This window comes from Dipodomys ordii, unplaced genomic scaffold, assembly GCF_000151885.1.
Source record: "Dipodomys ordii isolate 6190 unplaced genomic scaffold, Dord_2.0 Scaffold2, whole genome shotgun sequence".
NCBI classification, from domain to species: Eukaryota; Metazoa; Chordata; class Mammalia; order Rodentia; family Heteromyidae; genus Dipodomys; species Dipodomys ordii.
Window position 1 is genome coordinate 10143762 of NW_012267218.1, and position 22023 is coordinate 10165784.

The 22023-nt window shown below is 51.0% G+C and overlaps 1 protein-coding gene across 1 annotated transcript in view; it reads left to right on the plus strand.

Moving 5' to 3' along the window:
- Positions 1-22023, plus strand: part of Ccdc88c (coiled-coil domain containing 88C) — a 125553-nt gene that overhangs the window by 7561 nt on the left and 95969 nt on the right. The window contains exon 2 of the mRNA XM_013016487.1: positions 4613-4721. Coding sequence (XP_012871941.1) covers positions 4613-4721 — 109 coding nt within the window. The remainder of the gene's footprint in view (positions 1-4612; positions 4722-22023) is intronic.

Consider the following 22023-nt stretch of genomic DNA (forward strand, 5'->3'; position numbering starts at 1 on the left):
CATACAAAGCAACAAAGAAATCATCTTATAAATGTGTTAGAAACAATGGCATGAAAGAAAAAAACATTTGAATACATATCTTAGAGTTCATTTGATTTCATTTTTCTATTTGGAAGTTTTTATGGCTAAAGGAAGCCCTGGGGACTTGAGCTCTCCACATCTGGACCACTGTCACGCATGCTGTCACGCACACCGGCGTGTGCTTTCTGTCCGCTGACATGCTGTGAGGCACTGGGACTTTTTTTAGTTGTGTACAGGAACTGTCATAGGAACATTGCTGGGCTCTTGTTTGTTTTTAATTTTTGTCGGATATGTTTGCTCAGACCAATGTAGCTAAATACATTTTCAGTTTAACTATTACACATTCATTGTTTTGTACTAAGTCTTTAAAATTGAGTGTATGTTTTATGCTTAGAGGAGACTTCATTGTAATTGTGGTCAGCCTATAGTTCAGGTGCTCGCTGCCTACCTGTGGCCACGGTTACTGTACTGGACAGTGTTAGCGCTGGTGGTTGCTTAATGACATAGATCTTGGAGGCAGATGGATGTGAGTCTGTGCTTCGATCTGTTATTAACTACATGTCTCTTTGCTTCAGTTTCTGCATCTCTAAAATGGAGCTGATGTGAAGTTCAAATGTAAAGCTCTCAGCGTAGTGTAGATCACTCTGTGTGTGTGTGTGTGCACGCGCATGCGTGCATGCATACATGCTTGTGCATGTGTTGCTGCTGGGGCTTGAACTCAGGGCCTGAGCATTGTCCTTTAGGGGTCCAAAGCTGGCATCCTACTACTTGAACCAGAGCTCCACTTCTACATTTTTGCTGGTTAATCAGAAATGATTTTTTTTTTTTTTTTGCCAGTCCTGGGGCTTGAACTCAAGGCCTGAGTGCTATTCCTGAGCCTCTTTGTGCTCAAAGTTAGCACTCTATCATTTGAGCCAGGGCTCCACCGCTGGCTTTTTCTGAGTAGCTTATTGGAGATAAGAGTCTCATGAACTTTCCTTCCTGGACTAGCTTTATGCCGTGATCCTCAGATCTTAGCCTCCTGAGTAGTTAGGATTATAGGTGTGAGCCACTGGCCTCTGAGTAGAAATGAGTTTCATGGACTTTCTGTTGGAGCTACCTTTGACTCTTGATTCTCAGATCTCAGCCTCCTGAGTAGCTAAGAGCTAGTAGCTTATAGTCATAGACCATTATCTTGCAACAGCTTTTGGGAAAATGGAGTTGCCCACATGGGTCATAATTGCATCTTCCTGGCATATAGAACAAACAGTATAGTGCAAGTTTGCTTGGCACGGTGTGGGGCCTTATGAAATGATTATGTTTCGGATGTGGAAGGATCTTGCGGCTCTTTTGCAGAGCGCTAAGCCATGGAACCTAGCTGAAATCTCTGTGCCTTCCATTTCTTGAAAGGGGGTGGGCAAAGGGGGCGGGCGTGGAGGGGGGGAAATGGGAGGTGTGACTGGGCTGCTAGGAGTGAGATCTACTTTCCCTGAGGAAGGTTGAGACATTTGTTTTGACTGGCCTCCTAAATAACCTCTCTACCCAGAGAGCCTCAGTTAATTGAGGAATCCTAATGATCACAATAATTAGTCTCATTAGTCATACAGCAAATGTCAAGGCTCTTTCTTGGAGTATTGCTTCTATTCACTTTTGCTTCCCAGAACTGGGGAGAAGGAGAAGCAGAGAGGTGGCCGTGCTGGGAGCCGAGGGGCACCCAGGTCTCTGGCCCTGCACATGAGTGATCACTGCAGCACAAACTGAGGTTCTTCCGGAAGTGACTCATGTGACAAATGAAACCTAGGACCAAGGTGCCAGTTAAACAGGAACTAGGTATGGCATACTTGTAAACCCCAGTGCTTGGAGGCTGACGCAGGAGAATCCCAAGTTCAAGACCAGCCTGGACAACTTGAGTGACCACCCTATCCCCAAACTGAAAAGGCTGGCGAGGTAGCTAGGTGGTGTCATGCTTGCCTGGGATGCATTAGGCACTGGCTTCAGGTCTGGCACTGCAAAAACAATAAAAAAAACCTCCAGTTAAATAGAAAAGCCTTGCATGTTGTCTGAGCTCTGTTACATTTAGCTGCACGTTTGTCACTGTGAACTCCCCTCTGGTCTCAGAAGGTAGCTGCAGTCAAAGGAGGAGAATTGTACCTTGGAGAGAAGTTGTTTTGTAATGCTAGGAACATTACTGTAGCTAAAAATGAGGTTCAAATTCTGAATGCCCTCTTTTCCTAAATTAATTTCAGTGGAACTGTAAACATTTATTTTCTCAGTAATGAATGGCTCCAGGAGAAATATGTGACATACATTACATGGCTCGGCCAGAAGCCATTACTGGGGGAATAATAAGAAATGCTAGGGAGGGGGGTAGAGGGGGTGTTGGGGGAGATGGGAAGGGATGGGAAGGGGAAACAAAGGAGGAGGCAACAATGCTTGATAAGAAATGTATTCATTACCTTGCCCATGTATTTATAACCCCTCTGTACAGTATTTTCACAATAAAAAATTTAAAAATGCTAGCCAGAAGCTGAGCACCTGTGGCTCACGCCTATAATCCTAGCTACTCAGGAAGCTGAGATCTGAGGATCACGGTACAAAGTCAACTCGGGCAGGAAAGTCCATGAGACTCTTATCTCCAATAAACACTGGAAAACTGGAAGTGGCGCTATGGCTCAAGTGGTAGAGTGCTCGCCTTGAGCTGAAGAGCTGAGGGACAGCACCCAGGCCCAAAGTTCAGGCCCCACAACCGACAAAAAAAAAAAAAGAAAGGTCATCTGGTAGTAGAAGAGGTCCTCTGGTTGCCACCAGGTGACTATTTTAGGAAATTTGATTCAGTATAACTGAATGAAGTCCATGGACAATTATTGCAAGTGGAGGTTTGCCATACTCAAGGCACAGTGTCAAGACTGCCAGTGTAAATGTCAAATATTTACTTAAAGATTGAACTTTAGTCAGCCTCTGTAACAAAAGCCTTGCGCTCCCACTGATGTTTGAAGTGATTCAAGGTGTGCGGTTTACTTTTCTTCTACTTCTCCATTTTCTGTGAATGGTTGGCTCTGAATGAACCAAATGACCTCAGAGATTTGTTTCTTTGACATTCCCCCACATTAGCCCAGGGAGCCTCTCCTTTTATTTATTCATAGGACTTGGATGACAGATGAAGCCTTAAGTACAGGCCTTTGACTTATGCGTCTTCACCCTCCCCAGGTGACTTGCTGGGAGGGGTGAGGAGAGAAGGAGAGGAGAAGGGGGGGGGCCTTAGTTATGGAGTAGCAGCTCAGTGTATGACCTCTGACTGACAGAACTCAATTCCTCTGAGTGCTCTCTTCTCATCAGAAGGGCTCTGACAAGGCTGCTTTGGAGAAACATCTGCATGCTGATGAGAGAGACTGTAAACCACTTGATAAAGACTTCCAGTTTCCTCACTGTCAGACCCCGAGTTTTGCCTGAGGTTGGAAGATGACTGTCTCTTAGGGGTGGGGTTTCCGTGCACTCAGAATATCTAACGTGGTATCTTGGAGATCTGCACAGCAGGGCACACTACCCAGGGTGTCAGAGGCCTCTGTTCCATTTTCCAGATAGAATTGAGCCCTGGAGTTTAAATCATGGGCAGGACCACTGCGCCAGGTGACAGAAGGAAACCCATGCTAAGTGGAACATTGTGATTTTATTAAGTCATTTTCCTATTTTATGGATATTTTTCACGTTTTACCTTGCCCAGCTTTTTAATCTTGAAACAAGGCTTTGGTTAGGATGTTGGGTTTTGTGTTTTTTTTCTTTTTTTTAATTTTAATTTTTGTCAGTCCTGGGGCTTGAATTCAGGGCCTGGGTGCTGCCCCTGAGCCTCTTTGTGATCAAGGCTAGCACTCTTCCACTTGAGCCAAACTGCCACTTGCAGCTCTTTCTGAGTAGTTTATTGGAGATGAGAGTCTTACAGATTTCCTGCCTGAGCTGGTTTCAAACCACGATCCTCAGATCTCAGCCTCATGAGTAGCTAGGATTATTGGCATGAGCCACTGGCACCTGGCTGAATGTTGGTTTTTATGGTGTCCTTGGGTCTGTGCTGCCAGGTGGATGTCCTTTGTGGGTGATGACAGCAATAGGAATAGAAGCAGCATTGTAAAGGCTGTGGTGCCAGACACTGGTGGCTCACACCTGTAATCCTAGCTACTCCTCAGGAGGCTGGGATCTGAGGACTGATGTTTGAAGCCAGCCTGTGTGGACTAACGTGAGAGACCCTTATCTCCAATTAACTAGCAAAAAGGTTGTTATTGCAAGCATGGCTCAAGTGGTAGAATGCCTGCTTTGAGCGAAAAAGCCAAGCCAGGAGTGTGAGCCTTGGAGTTCAGGTCCCAGGACTGGGAAGTCCTGTGGTGGCCAGGTGCCGGGCGGGCCAGCATGCTGAATGGTGATGATTGGTTCATCCAGGCCCTGCACAGTAGTGGCAGACTTGACCTTCAGTGCCAGGGCCCTTGTTCTCACCCAGGGACTGGTGGTGAGCCAGTTGGAGGCTTGTGGACTAGAGGGATGAGCACTGGCTGGTGGAGGCTCAGCAAGGAAGCCTGGCCAATGCTGAAAGGTATGATTTCCACTTTCTTGTCTCTTCCTCCAGAGACCCCAGGCCAAGCAATCAGCGCATCAACAAGCATGTCAACAACGACGTGAACCTCCGCATCCAGAACCTGACCATCCTGGTGAGAAACATTAAGACCTACTACCAGGTAAGGCTGTTCTGCCGGTCCCTGGATTTTGGTTGTGTGTCTAGTATAGCCGCTCGGTGTGGTTTCCTGCAGGAAGCTGATCCTCGGTGCTTTGGCCTGCACTTTTGGGTGGGGCGTCATGTAAGGATGAGTTCTTGTGTGGTGCACAGGTTCAGGCCCCACGCTGTGAGGTCCTGGAGGGCCTTGGTTTGCAGTGGGACTGGCTGAAAGGGGCTTCCTGTCCCTGCTGGTGTCTCAGTGCTCCTTGTACAGGAGCCCCTCGAGGGGTGAGGGAGCGAAGGGGTGCACAGCGTCTCGGAGCAGAACCCGCTTGCCTCTGGGTTGCCAGGAGTAGCCCTGGGCTCTGCGAGTGGTGAATCTTTTCTTTTTCTTTTTTTTTTGTCGGTCGTGGGGCTTGAACTCTGAGACTGGGTGCTGTCCCTGAGCTCTTCAGCTCAAGGCTAGTGTTCTACCAATTGAGCCCTGGCGCCACTTCCAGTTTTCTGGTGGTTTATTGGAGATAAGAGTCTCACGCACGTTCCTGCCCAGGCTGGCTTTGAATGGCGATCTTCAGCTCTCAGCCTCCTGAGTAGCTAGGATGACAGGTGTGAGCCACCGGTGCCCGGCCAGGTGGTGAATCTTTACTCCATGTGTTGACTGGCGTTGATCAGTGGATGTGCAGGGCTCAGGCCTGGGGGACAGGCTGGTCCAAAACCCCATCCACGCCGGCCCGTGGAAGGCCGGCTGAGAGACGGCAGGCGTGCGTGATCTCTGTATGGCAGCATGGGGCTCTGTGTGCCTCAGAGCCCTGGTTTTCAAAATTTTTTTTATTATTAGCAGTGAAACATGTCCCCTTATTCCATTCTTCTTGAGACCTCGGGTGCGGCTGTAGTCACGGACCGGCTTGTGGCCTCCCCTGCCTCCAGGAACGTGGTTTGCGAACCACTGCTAAAGAACACGAGCTTCGGGCTGGGAAGGTGGCTCAGTGGTAGAGCGCTTGCCTTGCATGCATGAGGCCCTCGGTTCGATTCCTTAGCACCACATAAGCAAAAAGAAAAAAAGGCGAAAGTGGTGCTGTGGCTCAAGTGGTAGAGCATTAGCCTTGAGCTGAAGAGCTGGGGGACAGCATCCAGGCCCATGACCAGACCCCCCCCCAAAAACAAAACAACAACAACAACAAAAAAAACATGCTTCCTGGATTTCTGTTGGAATTTTACCAGCTCCAAGTCTTGTTTGTAAGATTCACCTGCCTGAGCTAAATGGAGACCTGCCCGGGGGTGGGATTTGGGGAGCCTCAGACTCCCGAGACACCGGCCCTGGTTCCTGACCACTGGGGTGACTGCCAGGCAGAGGAACCCAGGTGCTTCAGTGCTCATTGCCCCCCCCCCCCCCATCCTGCCCAGATCTACCCAAGCTTCTCTTTCAGCTGGGATTAGCAGCGGCATGAGAAAGGGAGGGAGTGGGCAGTGTCCTGGGTGCTCTACGATGCTTGTGTCCATTCTCCCCTCACTGGGGCCGGTTAGTGCTGTGGACACAGCTCCCTGGCTGGCTGTGAGGCTCTGAGCAGCCTCAGGGCTGAGGTACAGATGTTTGGAGAGGGGTTGAAGGTGAGGTTCCAGGCGAGGCCTGGGAGCTACCAGAGTTGGCTGTGAGTCCCACGAAGGTTTATTTCCTTGTGTGATGGGAGCTGCATGCTGGGCTGGGGTGCTGTAGGGAGAGGCATTTCGGGAAGTGCCTCCTTGAGACCACGGCAGAAGCTCCCCCCCCCCCAGACGCGGGCATCTGCGATGTGTGATGTGTCAAGTGTCATGTGTCTTGTGTCCTGTGGGCTGCACAGATGGGCCCACCACATGCACGGGCCTTGCCTGCAGGTGCTGTTCGTGGCAGGGGTGCTCAGGATTCAGGAGAGGAGGCCCCTGATTTGTCCTCAGGGTGGACTTTGGTGGGCGACTGGAGTGTCCAAGTTTGCGGGGTCACTGGAGGGGGCAGGGTCTGGGTGGAGCCAGGCATGGTGGCCTCGGAGCTCCGCCCCTGTCTGCCTCCCCTCAGTGTTTTCCACAGTTGCTGGGATGAAGTCCATTTATCGTATTTCAAGAAGTGACCGAGGATGCAGCTGGCAGGATGTGAGCACAGAGAGACCAGGTCAGGGTTCAGCGCAGTTCTCCAAGGCTGGCCTGGGCCTGTCACAGCACACACAGGTCCGTCTCCTTGCAGGGATGCTGGGGGGCCGTGCCTTCCCTCCACGGGTGGCGAAGCATCAGTGATGCTCCCACAGGTCTTCGTGGGCACTGTGCAGCCGTCGGGCTCCCACTCAGGCAGGGAAGAGGCTGGCCTAGGGTGCAGCTGGCCCACGGGGCCTCGGGCGTCGAGGGTCAGCCTTGAAGGTCTGGGTCTGTGCCAGGCTTTCGGACTCGGCACCATCCATTCTAGAGGCAGTGTGCCGCTCTTCGGGTGTAGAGTTCCAGAAGATGGGAAGTGCTCACAGGGGAATTGCTGGCTAGTCAGACTCAGGCCAGGAGGACGTGGAGGTGGGGGAGGGGACCCTGCACCTTGTGCACCCCACTCCGCCCTCCTAGCGTGGACAGCCTCAGGCCCAGCTCAGCAAAGGGCGGCTAGACGCAGGGAGCCCTGCCGCCGCCACCGCTGGTCCTCACTGCCTCCCAGTCCTCCTCGTCTTCTCGAGAGAGCTGGTGAGAGCCGAGCATTCGGGCCAACATGTTACTCGTGTGCCACATTGTGCTGAATGCATGTTTTTTCCTGGCTTCTGGCAAACCAAAGTTCAGTTCTCATGATAGATGTAATACGTGCCCTTGACAAGCCGCTGGGGAAACAAGTGGCGAGAAAGCGGAAGCACCCCGCGAGCCCACCCCAGAGACAATCGCCCTTCGGCGTGTAGCGTTTCCTCTGGGTTCCGCAGTGAATAGGTTTTGTTCTGGCCGCGGGCGGCCCGTGCACAATGGCACATCCTGCCTCTTCCCTTCCACCCGGCCGCTGGCTCGGCCCTGCTTCGTGTTATGAGAGGCATCTGCAGGCGTTTTCCCAGAGAACCATTGCAGAACGCAGCCCTGGAAGGTGGGATGAGGGCACACACACAGCCGTCACAACGGCAGCACACACCTGCTCTCCCTGTCCAAGAGGATCGTGAGTTCAAAGTCAGCCTGCGCTTCATAGCCAGACCCTGTCTCAAAACGTTGAACAAAGTTGTTCCTAATTCTGAGTGGGGGAGAGGTCACCTCCAGTGAGTGGATTCCCTTGGGAGGGCTTTTTGGCAGAGACTACAAGTTGGCGCTGTCTGACCCTGGGTGTCATCCACCAGGAGACCATTCTGCTCCCCACTGACCCCTCCACTTCTGGGGCACAGGCACCCTGGGGCTTTTGAAGGAGTCGAGCTTATTTTTCATGGGAAAGCTCAAGCTGGGACAGAGAGGCTGGGATTGTGTCCGACCCCTCAGTGGGCAGCTCTGTTCTCCATCTTCTTCACCTGCTACGCTTTTGGGGTGGGAGCCTTAGGAGTCTGTATTTTTCACAAGCTTCCCAGCTGTGTAGTCAGGGGTGGAGGGGTCTGCGTGCTCACAGGGACTGACCCTCCCGTCAGCCACGTGTCCACGGTTTCCTGGACAGGAAGGCAAGGTCTTGGCAGACACTCGAGAGACTTAAGATGCAGTGACAGGAGGTGACCCCAGTTGGACAGGGTCTTGGAGAGAGTATCTGGACTTGTCTCTGTGGGTTTTTTTGTTTGTTTGTTTGTTTTTGTCAGTTTTGGGGCTTGAACTCAGGGGCACTGTCCCTGAACTCTTTCTGCTCAAAGCTAGTGCTTTACCAGTTTTAGCCCCAGCTCTACTTCTGGTTTTGGGGTGGTTAATTGTTTTGATAGACAGTTGGCGAGACCGAGGAAGACCAGCTGGAGGAAAAGCTAGGGTGACACTAGACGCCCACCGCCCGGCCCCGTCTGTCATACAATGCTGTTTACGCCTTTTCTTTCCCCTCGACTTTAAACTAAACTGTGTGCTCACATGCACAGGTACTAGGGCTTGAACTCAGGGCCTGGGTGCTTTCCCTAAGCTTTTTTACTCTACCACTTGAGCCTCAGCTCCACATCCAGCATTTTGGCGGATAAGTAGAAATGAGAGTCTCACAGACTTTCCTGCCTGGGCTGGCTTTGAACCCCAATCCTCAATCCCAGCCCCTTGAGTAGCTAGGATGACAGGTATGAGCCACCAGCGCCTGACTTAAATTTTGGATTTCTATATGGGTCATTTTGTTTCACTCAGAGCCTTGAATATTTACATTAGATGTATACTCACTTCAGAGCAGAAATCCACCCTGTGAGCCAAGTTGTGTGTGTGTGTGTATTCTTTGGAAGTGGTTTGTGGGCACCCTGCCTGCTTGGTCCTGGGCACCGGGACCCTTGCACTTACCTTGTCATTGATTTGGTGGCATCTAGTTCACATTTATATTCTTGCTGTATAGATGTGTATGCATGTGTGTGTTTGGGTGTGCACTTACATTATGTTTACACATATACATAGTGTTTTGTGTGACTTTTTGGGGGAGAGAAGCAAAGGCCTTAGACACGCTAGGCAAGCATCCTACCACTGAGCAACGCCCTGACCCTGCTGGTCTTCGAGCCATACTTCCATACATGGTGGCATGCTGCTGGTACCTTTCCTCCACTCTGCCTCAGTTTGCCTTCTGTGGTAGTCATAATAGATAAGCATGGGCCGGCCAGGACAAATGAGAATTATCTTGAGAAATATGCGCACACATACACACACTCCGTTTGAAGAATGGAAAGTGTTTGTCAAGAGTGAGAATAGAAGGAAATGCACTTTTGGCACTGCTGATGGAAGCATCCTGTGGGACTGGAGGGGTAGGCTGTACGGTAGTGTGTGTGTGTCTGTGGGCTGCTTGGAGGGGTACGGCCTTGTGCAGGGGAGCCAAGAGGCAGGGCCCCAGGTGCAGGCAGAACTGCTACACAGCCACGTTGTGCAGAATTTGCTGCTGAAAATTTCCTGCCCACTTCAGCTTCCCGGGTTTAGGAGGACAGCCATCCTCTTGATTTGTGTAGCTACTACACATTCTGGGGAAATTAAAAGTAGTATTTTTGGTTATAAAAGTGTCTTCATGTCACAGGTGAGAAAATACCAAGGAAGTTAAATTCATCTGTGATTTTCTACTTAGGAACACCACTGATCACGTTTTGGTACTTTGTGTGTACACATTCATGTGTGTGTGGGGGGGGGGCACTTGTGCCAAGGTGTGCACGCATGTGTGTGATGCCAGTGCCAGGACTTGAACTCAAGGCCTCGTGCTCTTGTGGTTAATTGAGTAGTTAAGATTATAAGCATAAGCCACTGGTGCCCAGTTACATCTCTCTCTCTTACTCTCTCTCTCTCTCTTTCTCTCTTTCCCCCTCCCTCCCTCCCTCCCCCTCCCTCCCCCTTTCTGTCTCTTGCTCTCTTTCTCCCTCTTCCCTTCTTTTCTCTTTTCATATGTGTTTCAAAGTGTGACTCATCATTCACACTGACTGTAATCTGTTACTGTTTTTTTTCTTTGCAGTAGTATAATGAGCATTTTTACCCACACCATTAAACATTTAGTATTAACATGACATTTTATTATAAGCTATAATCTCATTGACATTGTCAGTGATATTTGCTCTCTCTTCCTCTCAATTTCTCTTCTTTCTCTGTTGTAGCATGACTTGATTGAATTTGGCAGCCTTAGACACCGATGCTCTGCCTCTTGAGTCACACCCCCAGTCTGGCATTTTGCTGGTTAATTGGAGGTAAAGTCGAAGAACTTTTCTCTTAGCATTTGCTTTAAACCTCAGTCTTCTAATCTCAGCCTCCTGAGTAGCTAGGATTGCAGTTATGAGCCACGGGTGCTAGCTCAGTGACACTATTTCTATCTTTGAATTAGAAATAGTGCCACGTGAATACTTGGAACGTGAGCACTTCAGCAAAAAAATGCTTAAAAAAATTTCCTCGGGTGCATTCCGAGCTGGGATGTCCAGGGTCAAAGGGCATGAATATTCTGAGGATGTTTGTTCAGATTGCAACAATGGCCTTACTTCCAGGCTTTTCTCTCCTTGGGTGAACTCCGGTTTGTTTCTCTTGTGGCAGTTTGAAAACTGCAGCATGCTCTGAAGATTTCTGAGTCTCCATCAGGAGCCCGACATGCTGAGCTTGATGTGCTGAGATGTTTGTTTTACAGGCCCCAGGTCTTACCCCACCCTGCTAACGCTCCCCCCAGCCGCAGATGGTTTTTGCATCTATCCAGATGAAGGACTGCCCTGCTCAGGAGTGAGGAATTTGTTCGGGGATCTCTCTCGGCAGGGCCGCCTAAGGATTGTGGTTGACAGCATCCCAGTGGGCAGGGCCTGGTCAGGGTGCGCTCTCCAGCTCCAGATCTGGGCTCCATCCTGTGTGGACATGGGGAACTCCTGGTCTGCCTGTGGACTTAGTAGGCAGGAGCTTCTGTGTGTGTGCTTTGCAGGCCATTTAGAGTTGAAGCAAGAGCACTTGTGAGTTGGAGGAAAGGAGCCTTCTTTTCCTCTCCCCTCCCTTCCTCTTCCAGCCCCGCACACCCTTCCTAATAGATACCGATGAGTGGGAGCTGTGGTGGCCCATAGGTTGGGGGGACTTCCCCCACCATCTGAACTTTCCCTTCCCAACGCACACCTAGCCCTGACACGGATGACCGCTCAGGACCCAGGCCCACGAAGAGTGAAGATCTAGGGGGCCATCCTCTGGGGGTGACACTTGGCCTGTATGATTGGTGGAGGAGTTTCCTCAGCTCAGAAAGATACCCGAAAGCTTTAGGGGTCTGCGGAGGGGTGAGGGCAAAGCTCTAGGCGGTGAGGGACTTGGATGCGAGCAAAGCCTCTCTTGTTTCACTGTATGAATTGAGGAGTTGCGCCCTCACCTCTCTCCTCCCTGCCCCGCCTCCCAGCCCCAGTGCTGGTTTCAACTCAAGGCCTTGTTATTGCTAGACAAATGCCCTGCCACGGAACTACATCTCAGCCAAACAGACTTTTTAGAAGTCTTCAAAGAAAACTCTGGCTGGGCAGGTGATGGAACCTGGACCCAAGACAAGCACAGGAGAGAGAGAAATATGGATTCTGAGATCCAGTGCCAGTCTGAGGGTGGGCATTGGTGCTGTGCATTGCTGGGGCCGAGCTCTGGATGAGGAGGAGGAGGCCTGGTAGAGAGCAGGCCAGCTTGGTCAGGTGGTTGGGGTTTCTAGGACTGCTCCTCTGGTAGTGTAGACCTGGGATCTGGGGACCTGGATAAGGCTGTGGCTGAGATGGTGGTTGAAGGCAGGAGCTTCTGGAGTGGGAAAGTGGACAGGGGGTGGGGGGTGGGGGTGGGGAGGAGGGGGGGGGAAGGGTGGTGGGCAGGGAGGAGCATTCCCGGAGGCCTCTGCGCACAGAAGGCCACCGTGATGGCTTTGCAGTCTCCCTCACTGTGAGCCGTGGACAGTGGCCTGCTTAGTGTTCGGCCTGCAGCTGGTGGTGCACCTGCAGTGAGGTCCAAGGGGCAGACAAAAGGCTTTTCCTCAGGCTCAGGAAAGCAGTGCTTCCCAGCAGGTATTCAGGTGGCCTCCTCCTTTTTTGCTGTTTTTGGAAGGAAGAACTTCCTGGTCCCATTTGACAGATTAGGAAAATGAGGCTCATAGAAGGGAAAAGAGCCCCAGAAAGCTGCATGGCCTCTTGGTTGTTGTTGGCCTGGGGAAACTTGTTTCTGAAGAAAACAAAAAACAAGCTTCTGGAGTGGGTGTAGGGAGACACCTTGTCCCCAGAGGTGTGGCTGACTGTCCTTGAGGGTTGGAGGACCTGCACCAGCACGGGCTAGGGGTGGGGGTAGGTTGGGGAGGGGATCCTGAGCCAGAAGCCATGTGGTGAGCTGGGCTGGGCTAGTGGGTACTCTTCTCCCGTGCCTCCCACTCGGGGGTCCCCTGTCAGCCAGGCCTGTGGCAGCCTTCAGTCTCGCAGGAAGGTGCTTCAGACACTTCTGAAACTAGCGATTCTGGGGTTTGAGTGAGAGAGCAGCTGGCTTCACACTTCACCCTCAACCTAGAGCAGCAGCAGGAATCTGAGAATCAGGGCTAATTGCAGCATGCAGGGAGGGGTGAAAGGTGGGTCTGATGTAATGAGCAGAGTTGGGAGCCTGCCAGGGTAGAGGCTTAAAGGCGAGGAGTCAGAGAAAGTGTGTGCATGCGTGCGTGCCTACATGCACACAGTCTGTCCCCCCAGCCTTGAGTCCTGACCTTGTGTTGCCAGAGTTTCCTCCGTCCCTGGAACTCCCCCTGCCCTCACTTGGCTCAGGACGCCACCCTGGCCCCGGGCTGCTCCTGCTGCGTCTGTTCTGCAAAACTGATGCTCACTGATGCTCAGCCGGCCACTGCAAGACCTGCCTACCCCCTCACCTAGACATTTCTTCTAGAATCATCTTTCTGATACAGGTCCTTTCACCATGGAAAGTAGTCACTTTGACCTTTGCTCTGTCTTCGTTCCTTAATCCAAGGTCATTTTTTTTTTAAAGAAGAATGGTGTATTGGAGCCCTCATGGGCAGAAAGATGCATGTGTGTGTGTGCGTGTGTGTGTGCGCGCGCGCGTGTGTGTGAGTGTGAGTGACAAGGCTCTTGGGGGTGGGAAGCTGTGGTCAAAATGCTGGGCAACATCATGAGTGTTTCTCCCTCACGATCCGAGAGTCCACTGCGATCTTCTCTGCCAAGCTCACTGGGCAGTGAGGGAGGACCAGGCTGGAGCGCTCAGTGTGAGAGAGAGCCAGGCCACGGAGGATGAGTAATGGTTTCGGCTACACCGTATTTGACAGTGGTACCCTAAACGATTCTAGGGGGGTAGGAAGTGGTAAGAAAGGCCACTTCCTTTTGTGACAAGATGGGGGGAGGGGAAATGAATTTCTCAAGATTTTAAAGCAAAAGAGAAAAAAAGATTCTCTTGGGTTTGGGTGTAGGTGTTGGATGTTGTAACTGGCTTGTCAGAAGGAGTTGGAGAAGAACTTGCCCAGGCAGGCTAGGCTGTTCCTTAAAGCCGGCCGTGTGGTGTACATCCAGCTCTAATAACAGCTTTTGTTGCACAACTGTTCTTTTTGGGAAGGCGGGGACTTTCTGCCCTCGGCCATGTCGCTAGGGTCTTGGTCCTTTTGGAGATGTTTTCTATGTTACTTTTTCAGGAGCCAGAGGAAAAGTGGGACAGTGAAGAGGAGGAGGACAAAGAAGAGGAAGTGCTTGCTCAAGCTGGTGGCCCAGCCAGGGCTGTAGAGAAGTTGGACAGGCCACACCTCGTGTCCCCAGTTCTGAGTTTATTGGTGGTTTTTGGGGGGAGGTAGAACTTTGAGGAAGGTAAAGATGAAGGACTCCTAGTGGCTCCCTCAGGATCTGTTGGCTTGGGTCAAAGTCCAGGTATCTGGTCCTAATGTTGGGGCATCCCCTTAAGGCAGAGGTGCGGCGAGCAGCTTCAGAGGAGAATCATCAACAGGCTGCCAGGCTCACACCCTGACTCGACAAGGTGCCAAGTGAACCGCTGTCTGGGGACAGGGCTGCACCCGCCTTTTGGGATGGCCTACCTTGGGGCCTAGAATGCCCCTAGAGCGCGAAGCCAGAGTATGAAGGAGAAGCTGCGAGGTGGGAAGGCAGCCACAGGGGAGAGTTCTACTCCACTGCCGGCTTGTGCCACGGAACTCCTTCCCCAGAACCTCTTCTGTCCCCGTGTCCTCTCCCAGGCTCTGTGTCTTGGGGTACCTCCTGTCGTGTTAGTCTGCAAAGCGTAATAGTTCCTTTGTGGGCTGCTCAAGTGTGAGGCTCAAGTGAAATGACGAGAGTTTGTGGAGTCGATGAACCAGAACTGCAGCTTCCCGAGGGCCCCTGAGCTGTAGCTGGGGGCACAGATAAAAAGAGGAGTCACTGCAGATGGCTTCGTGTCTGCAGTGGCCAAGGTCAAACTGTGGGTTTTCCTGAGCTCACCCCTGAGGTGTGTGGCCCTTACTGTTCCGAAGAGGGGGCAGGTTCAGAGTGCCTGCCTGCAAAGTGGTGGACCTGTAAGGAAGGACCTTGTACCAGCACCATGCTGCAGGGAAGACCGGCTGGGGGACAGGATGCCAGCTGGCCTGGCAGAGGAGTGGTAGACAGGCCTGCTTGGGCCATGCTTCGTTATCCTTGCCTGAGTGGATTATCAAAGGCCTTCTAGAGGCAACCCAAATCATCTGTGCAGATTACTCAGATATGTGTGCTTGTGTTTGGTCTCTCCTTTTCCCCCCATATGATCTTTTTGTGTCAAGCTTACGGTGGGCTTGCCGTGTGCTCAGCGGCTTACACACGTCATCTCATCAGCCCAGCCATGAAACTCTAAATGCGGGCACGGGATTATCAGTGTGTCTCAACAGCACCGGCCTGGAAACGGGCCTGCCTTCAGCGTGTGTGGATAACGTAATGCTGGACGATGTAAGCCACCCGGTGAAATAAATTATTCAGCGAGTAAGTCGTTTTGTTCAAGGAAGGGCTGTGTGGCACCGCGCCTACACCGGGATTCTGGCCCTGACTTGTTGCTCTGCTGAACAGTTGGAGAACTGAGGTCATAAGGATGACCCCAGTTTATTCTTCCTACCCCTGGACTTCGGTGGTGATTGCTAACTGGGGCAAAACCAGAGGTTCCTGCCCTGCAGCTGGGGCCCTGGGGCCTGGGGGGGCGGGGCTCTGCACCCCTGCAGTGTTCACACAGGCCTGCAGGTTTTTCACGTGGTGTTTGCTTTGTTGATGGAAATGCCATATGTCAGGTGGGGAGAGCCTCACTCCCTGGGGGATGGAATTTAAATTGATTGTTTTCAACTTGGTCTAGCCAGCTTGGCTCCTCTGAAGTTTAGTCTTAATGACCTTAAATTAAAAAAAAAAAGAATAATAAACTTCCTTTACTCCCAACATTCTGGCTCTTTTTGGGAGGGGAGGGGGGGTAGGACTCAGATAGCTGAGTCCTTTAGAGTGTAAATATACTGGAAACTCTGAAGCAGTGCTTCAATTTGGGTAATTTTTTGTGCTGACTTGGTACTGTTAGCTGGGTGGTGGTGGTGGTGGTAGTGTGTGTGCGTGTGTGTGTGTGTTGCGCCTGCGCATAGCATTGTTGGCTTTGAATTTTATAGGTAGAGATTATGAAAGTGGGGTTTTCGGATAGAATGGGCTAAAATTACAGCTGCTAGTGCCCCAAACTTGAGATGCCTAAAAGAAGACTTTGTGGTTTTTGCTTCTTTGTGCTGTTTGGCTGCTCTTCCGGGGACAGTCCACCCCGAGCAGGTCACTCCACCCCTTCCAGCTAGGCTGAGGTCTGGTTATCCCAGAGTTGGACTGCCCTTTGAGCCGCTGGGATCCCTTTACATTTCTTCCTTGGGAAGGAGGTGTTGCCCAGGCTGCTCTGTGCTCTGGAGCATCTCAAGGGAGCCCTGCACCCTGCAAAGAGTCCTCCTCACCTGCCCTGGTGCCAGGCAGCAGGTGCGGGCTCTGCCACCCGCCCAACTCTCTACTGGGTGTTAGGAAACGGAGTCACAAGGATATCACAATAAAGAAAGAGCAGAAAATGACCTCCACAGACCATGGCATCCCTCCTCACCTTTCCATTAAAGCTGATCTGGTCTGTGGAGGTCGTGTTCTGCTTTCTTTATTTTAATACCCTCGTGACTCACTTACCTAACGTGGGGACTTCTCCTTTCCTCATAGCCAGTTGGGATCCCTGCAAGCCCTTGGGTCTGAACCCCCCCTCCCGCCCCCCAGCAAGCAGTGGTAAGCCAGGCTGTTTTTGTGACCAGGCTCATCTTGCCAGTGCTGTTCCTCCTGCCCCGAGCTGCTTCCTGCTTCCTGTGGCCCACATAGACTCTGAACCTGGCTAATGGGTCTCATCGTCACCATCCTCACACATCTCAGCTCCTCCTTGTCCTCTCTTCCTTTCTCCAAGGGCAGAACTCCGGTGCTGAGGTGGGCTGCCTTTTTACTTACACACATTGCTTGGATCCTCTGGCCACACATTCCTGCACGCACCCAGCCGGCCCTACAGCTTCTCTGGGCAGGAGTCCCCGGCCAGTCCGAGGAGCCCTCAGACAGGGTTCTGTGCCTAGGCTGGAGTGGATTCTAAAAGGGTCCTGCTTGTTTTCTTGCCTGTTGAATGTCTGGGTCTTTATTTTGTTTGTTCTTATTTTATTTTTGTGCCCGTACTAGCGCTTGGTCTCAGCCTGGGTGCTGTCTCCCTTATCTTTTCACTCAAGGCCTAGAGCTCTCCCACTTGCACCACAGTTCCACTTCTGGGTTTCTGGTGGTTAATTAAAGGTAAGAATCTCAAGGTCATCCCTGCCCAGGCTGGCTTCGAACTGATATGAGCCACCAGAACCTGGCTCCTGGGTCTTTATTAACCCCAAGGTTCCAAAGATGGGTTGTGTGATTCCTAAAGGCAAAGCGTTGATGCCAAGCCTTTTTGATCATGTCCCTCTTCAGTGGAAAGCATTTAGAAATAGGACCCCCTCCTCTGGTTCTGACGGGCTGAACTGCCTTACCCTGAACCTGGTGCTCTCTCCATGGCCTTTGCCCACTCTCGGGCTTGCTGGGTTGGAATGTGTGGGAATGTGAGCCACGTGAATTCCTCCATCTGTTTGAACCCCTCGTCAGGTACAGCCTCTGGAAGGGAGGGCTGAGTTGCTGGACATGGTCAGGTTGCTGGTGTTTGCCAAGTGGGGGCAGTTCTCTGCGTCCCTACTGGGTGGCTGGCACCCCCAGGGTCCCTAGAGGGTCAGGAGCAACTAGGAATTAGAAGGTGAAGTCATGATGTGACTGTGAAGTTCAGATGAAATAGATGCACAGCTGGTCTAGTAGGGCAGTCCGGAATGAAGGCCACTGACCTTAGCTGTGCAGGAGGGGGTGGAGGGCACAGGCTGACTGGAGCCAGTGGAGGAGGGGCGGGGCGCAGGGGAGGGCAGAGGGCTGGGATACTTGTGAGTGATACCAAACTGGGAATGTGCTGGACGTGATGGATCTTGGGCTGGGGAGATCTGGGGGATGAGCTAGTTGGCCTGGGAAACATGAGGTGGGGTCCCCATGAAGGAGGTTGCCCTAGGGAGGATTTTAGGGGTTCATAACCCTTCCTGGCCAACGTGGAGCCAAAAGGGGGACTAGTGTGGCTCACATGGTGAAAAAAAGGAAAATTAAAAAAAAAAAAAGTGGGCACCGGTGGCTCACGCCTGTAATTGTAGCTACTGAGATCTGAGGATCACAGTACAAAGCCAGCCTGGGCAGGAAATGAGACTCTTACCTCCAGTGAATCACCAGAAAACTGGAAGTGGCGCTGTGGCTCAAGTGGTAGAGCACTAGCCTTGAACTGAAGACCTGAGGGACAGTGCCCAGGCCCAGAGTTCAATCCCCATGACCAAACAACAACAACCAAAAAAAAAAAAAAAACAGCAACAACCAAACAAAAAAAAGGAAACATAAATTTTGTTTAAGCCTTTTACAAATTTAGAGAGTATAGGATCGAGGTTTGAAACCAACTTAAGCAAACAAATTCAAGAGATTCTTTTTTTTTTTTTGGGGTCCGGTTGTGGGGCCTGAACTCTGGGCCTGAGCACTGTCCCTCAGCTCTTCAGCTCAAGGCTAGTGCTCTACCACTTGAGCCACAGTGCCACTTCTGGCTTTTTTCATTTTGCTTATGTGGTGCTGAGGAATCGAACGCAGGGCCTCAGGCATGCAAGGCAAGCGCTCTACCACTGAGCCAACTTCTCAGCCCAAATTCAAGAGATTCTTATCTCCAGTTAACCAGCCAATAGCTAGAAGTGGAACTGTGACTCAAGTGGTAGAATGCCAGCCTTGAGTGTAAAAACTCACCTCAGGCCCTGTATTCAAGCCCTAGTATACCAGTGTGCTTATGTGCGTGTGTGCGCATGCGTATGCACACAATACACACACACACACACACAGACACAGGCATACACATGCTTAATATACAGCCATTTTACTTAAAACAAGAGGAAGGATTATAGTGCACTCAGGAAAACTAACTTTCGATCTTTTAGGAAGCCACTTACTGTCTATAATTTTTCAGAAAGAAGGAACCCGTGGGGTGAGCGTCTGAGAGGTTCACAAGATAGGATTGTGGAGATGGTTTGGCAGTGCCTTGTGCCACCTTCCAACTGAGCTGTACAACCTGAAATGATCTGGTGAAAGGGTACATTTTATGTTATATTCTTACGTTCTGGGAATTTTATCACAATTCAGAACCAAAGGAACCCAATTGGGACCCTCTCCTTTTTTCCCCAATGAGGAGTGTGTACTTGGACGTGACCTTCAATGCGAAGAGCTCCATATTCAGGGTCCCAGGTCTGGCACACGGGAGCCTGTTCCACGTCGTGACCGCCTTTGTGCTAAGTGGTTGGTCTGAGGGTCTGCCTGGCTTCTAAGGGGTCTTTTTCTTGGGGGGTGGGGTCGGCAGCACCAGGTCTCAAACTCAAGGTCTCGGCTTCCCTGCTGTGCCACTTGAGCCTCTCCTTTCTGTCAGCCTCCATTTCCCACACTGTTAGGTTCAGATGGTGCTGGGTTTCCAGATAAAAGAAGTAGAGTGTTTCTCCTCTATTCTTTGGGGTTTGGACGTCTGCTGTTTGGTATTTTTTTTTTCTTTTTCTCCAAGTATTTCTTTATTGAGATTAGATTTTTTTTTCTTTTTTAAAGTTCATTTAGAATTCTGTGATAGAGGGCTGGGAAGGTGGCTCAGTGGTAGAGCGCTTGCCTTGCATGCCTGAGGCCCTGGGTTCGATTCCTCAACACCACATAAGCAAAAAGAAAAAAGCCGGAAGTGGCGCTGTGGCTCAAGCGGTAGAGCACTAGCCTTGAGCTGAAGAGCTGAGGGACAGCGCCCAGGCCCAGAGTTCAGGCCCCATGACTGGACCCTCCCCCCCCCTCCCCCCAAAAAAAGAATTCTGTGATAGAATGAGACCATCAGTTGCCTTCTTTAAAGGTAACGTGGATACCTCCACTGGGAGGAGGTGTGGCTTAGCTGTGGGCTTTGTCTAGTGGTGGTGGTTTGAAACCAACTCTCTGGTGGGGCTGAGGGGTGAGCATCCTGGGCAGATCCTCGTCCCAGTCCCTTCTACGTTGCCAAAACAGAAAGCCACAGACTGGGTTATTTCCAAACAACAGAGGTTTTTGTGATTCTGCAGGCTGGAAGTCCAAGATCAGGGGGTGAGGAGGGTCTTCTATTTTGTGTCATAATGGTGGCAGGAGGTATCACCTGGCCGAGAGAGGCAGAATTTATTCTTTTATCAGGATGATAACTAAGCTTTCCTGAGATAAGCGCCACCATTCCTGAAGGCTAGACCATTGCCTTGGGGAAGTGGGGCCTGTATTCAATCCCTTAACGCTCTGCTACAGTTCTGAGGTCTTCTGCTCTAAGGAGTGATGTCCCACAGGCTAGGTTGCGTTTGGTTCCATTTAGCAGTGAGCTGCTGGTTCGTTGAGGTGTTGAGCTGAGATGCCCCCACCTTCTGTACACTGATAATGAGATGGAGATACTGATGCCTGAGAAAACAGAAGGTTTTTTGTTTTTAATGTGGAACATGTGGCTAGTGTTAGATATCTTGATCAGTGGTGGCATTTTTTGGGTCAGTTTTTGTTTTTGTTTTTCTTGCCAGTCTTGGGGCTTGAACTGAGCGCTTGGGCACTGTCCACTGTCCCTGAGCTTTTTTTTTTCCCTCCTCAAGGTTAACACTCTACTACTTGAGCACAGTGCCACTTCCGGCTTTTTCTGTGTGTGGTGCTGAGGAATGGAATCCAGGGTTTTGTGTGTGCCAGGCAAGCACTCTACCACTGAGCCACGTTCCCAGCCGCATTTTTGTCAGTTTTTTTTTTTTTTTGGTCACATTTGCTTGTTTTTGGCAGTACTGGAGATTGATCTCAGGGTCCTACACTTGCTAGGCAGGTACTCTACCAATTGAGCCACGCCTCCAGACTGCAAATAGGTTTTGAAGGCACATGAAATGGGCATTTGATAAGAATGTATTAATGGTGTTAATGTATTTGTAATGGTAGTCATAAGGGCCTTGAAACCCTGGCCCCCAACCTCAGTGACTGGCTAGTGGAGCAGAATCAACCAGCATTGTTGCTGGGCGCCCATGGCTCACGCATGTAATCCTAGCTACTCAGGAGGCTGAGATCTGAGGATTACTAAGCCAGCCTGGCCAAGGAAGTCTGTGAGACTCTATCTCCAATAAACCACCAGAAAACTGGAAGTAGCACTGTGGCTCAAAGTGGTAGAATGTTAGTCTTGAGCGGTAAAGCTAAGGGATAGCACCCAAGCCTTGAGTTCAAGCCCCATGACCAACAACAAAAAAACCCCCACATTGTCCCTCCCCTTCTTTCTCCCTTCCCCTTCTCTGTCTTCCCTTCTCCCTCTTCCTTTTCCCCCTCCCCCTTTCCTTTCTCAGTTTCTTCTCTCCCTTCTTTTTCTTTTGAAGGAAAAACCTAATTCACATGGAGTCAGTGTAGGGATTTTTGCACAATTCCTCTTAGTCTGGGCAGCTGATACCCTCCACCCCCACTGCAGATAGACTGTCCTAGAATAGGAAGCCCTTTGAGAAGTTCCTGTTTAAATCGAGCTCGGATTAACCTGTCAGACGCGGAAGCATCCTTTTCCCCTGGAAACCTTTTCCATCTAAGTCAGTAGTCTGGGCTTTGAACTTGAAATCACATCTAGTGGCGTGATTGGCAACTTCCCCTGCGGGAGCCTGGAGGCCAAAAGGAAGGTGGAGGCTGAGGTCAGGGCACCAGGCCAGCCACCCGTGAGGGAGGGTGGAGAGGGCTGTGTTTCCTTTCTTACCTACCCTGCCTGGCTTGTCAAGTCTTTATTCAAGTCTTTTTTTTCCATTGCTCTGGCCTTAGGGACCCCGTTGGGCCTTAAGATGAACTAACTTGGCCTTGGTCCAGTAGAAGACATATCTGTATACCTCCCACTTAGTTGGTCCTCATGTTGATCTGATGATGAGATCGATAACCAGCCTTGGGCTGCAGAATCAGGAACCTGGATGCTTTATTTCCCACCTTCTATTTTTGTCACCTAAATGATGGCCTGTTACTTAAACTGTACATGAAAAGAGAGAAGACACTCAGCCTCCTGCCTGCCATCTCAGCACATTAAAGTGGTTCACAGTTCACTGCCCTGTTGAGCCTATGGCCCATCCCTGGGGAGGGAATTTGTGGCTTTCCTGGGACAGCTGAGGGCTATTAATACCCAGGGAAGTCCTTTCCCTTGGTCTCCTGGCATGGGTGGGGGAGGGGGGA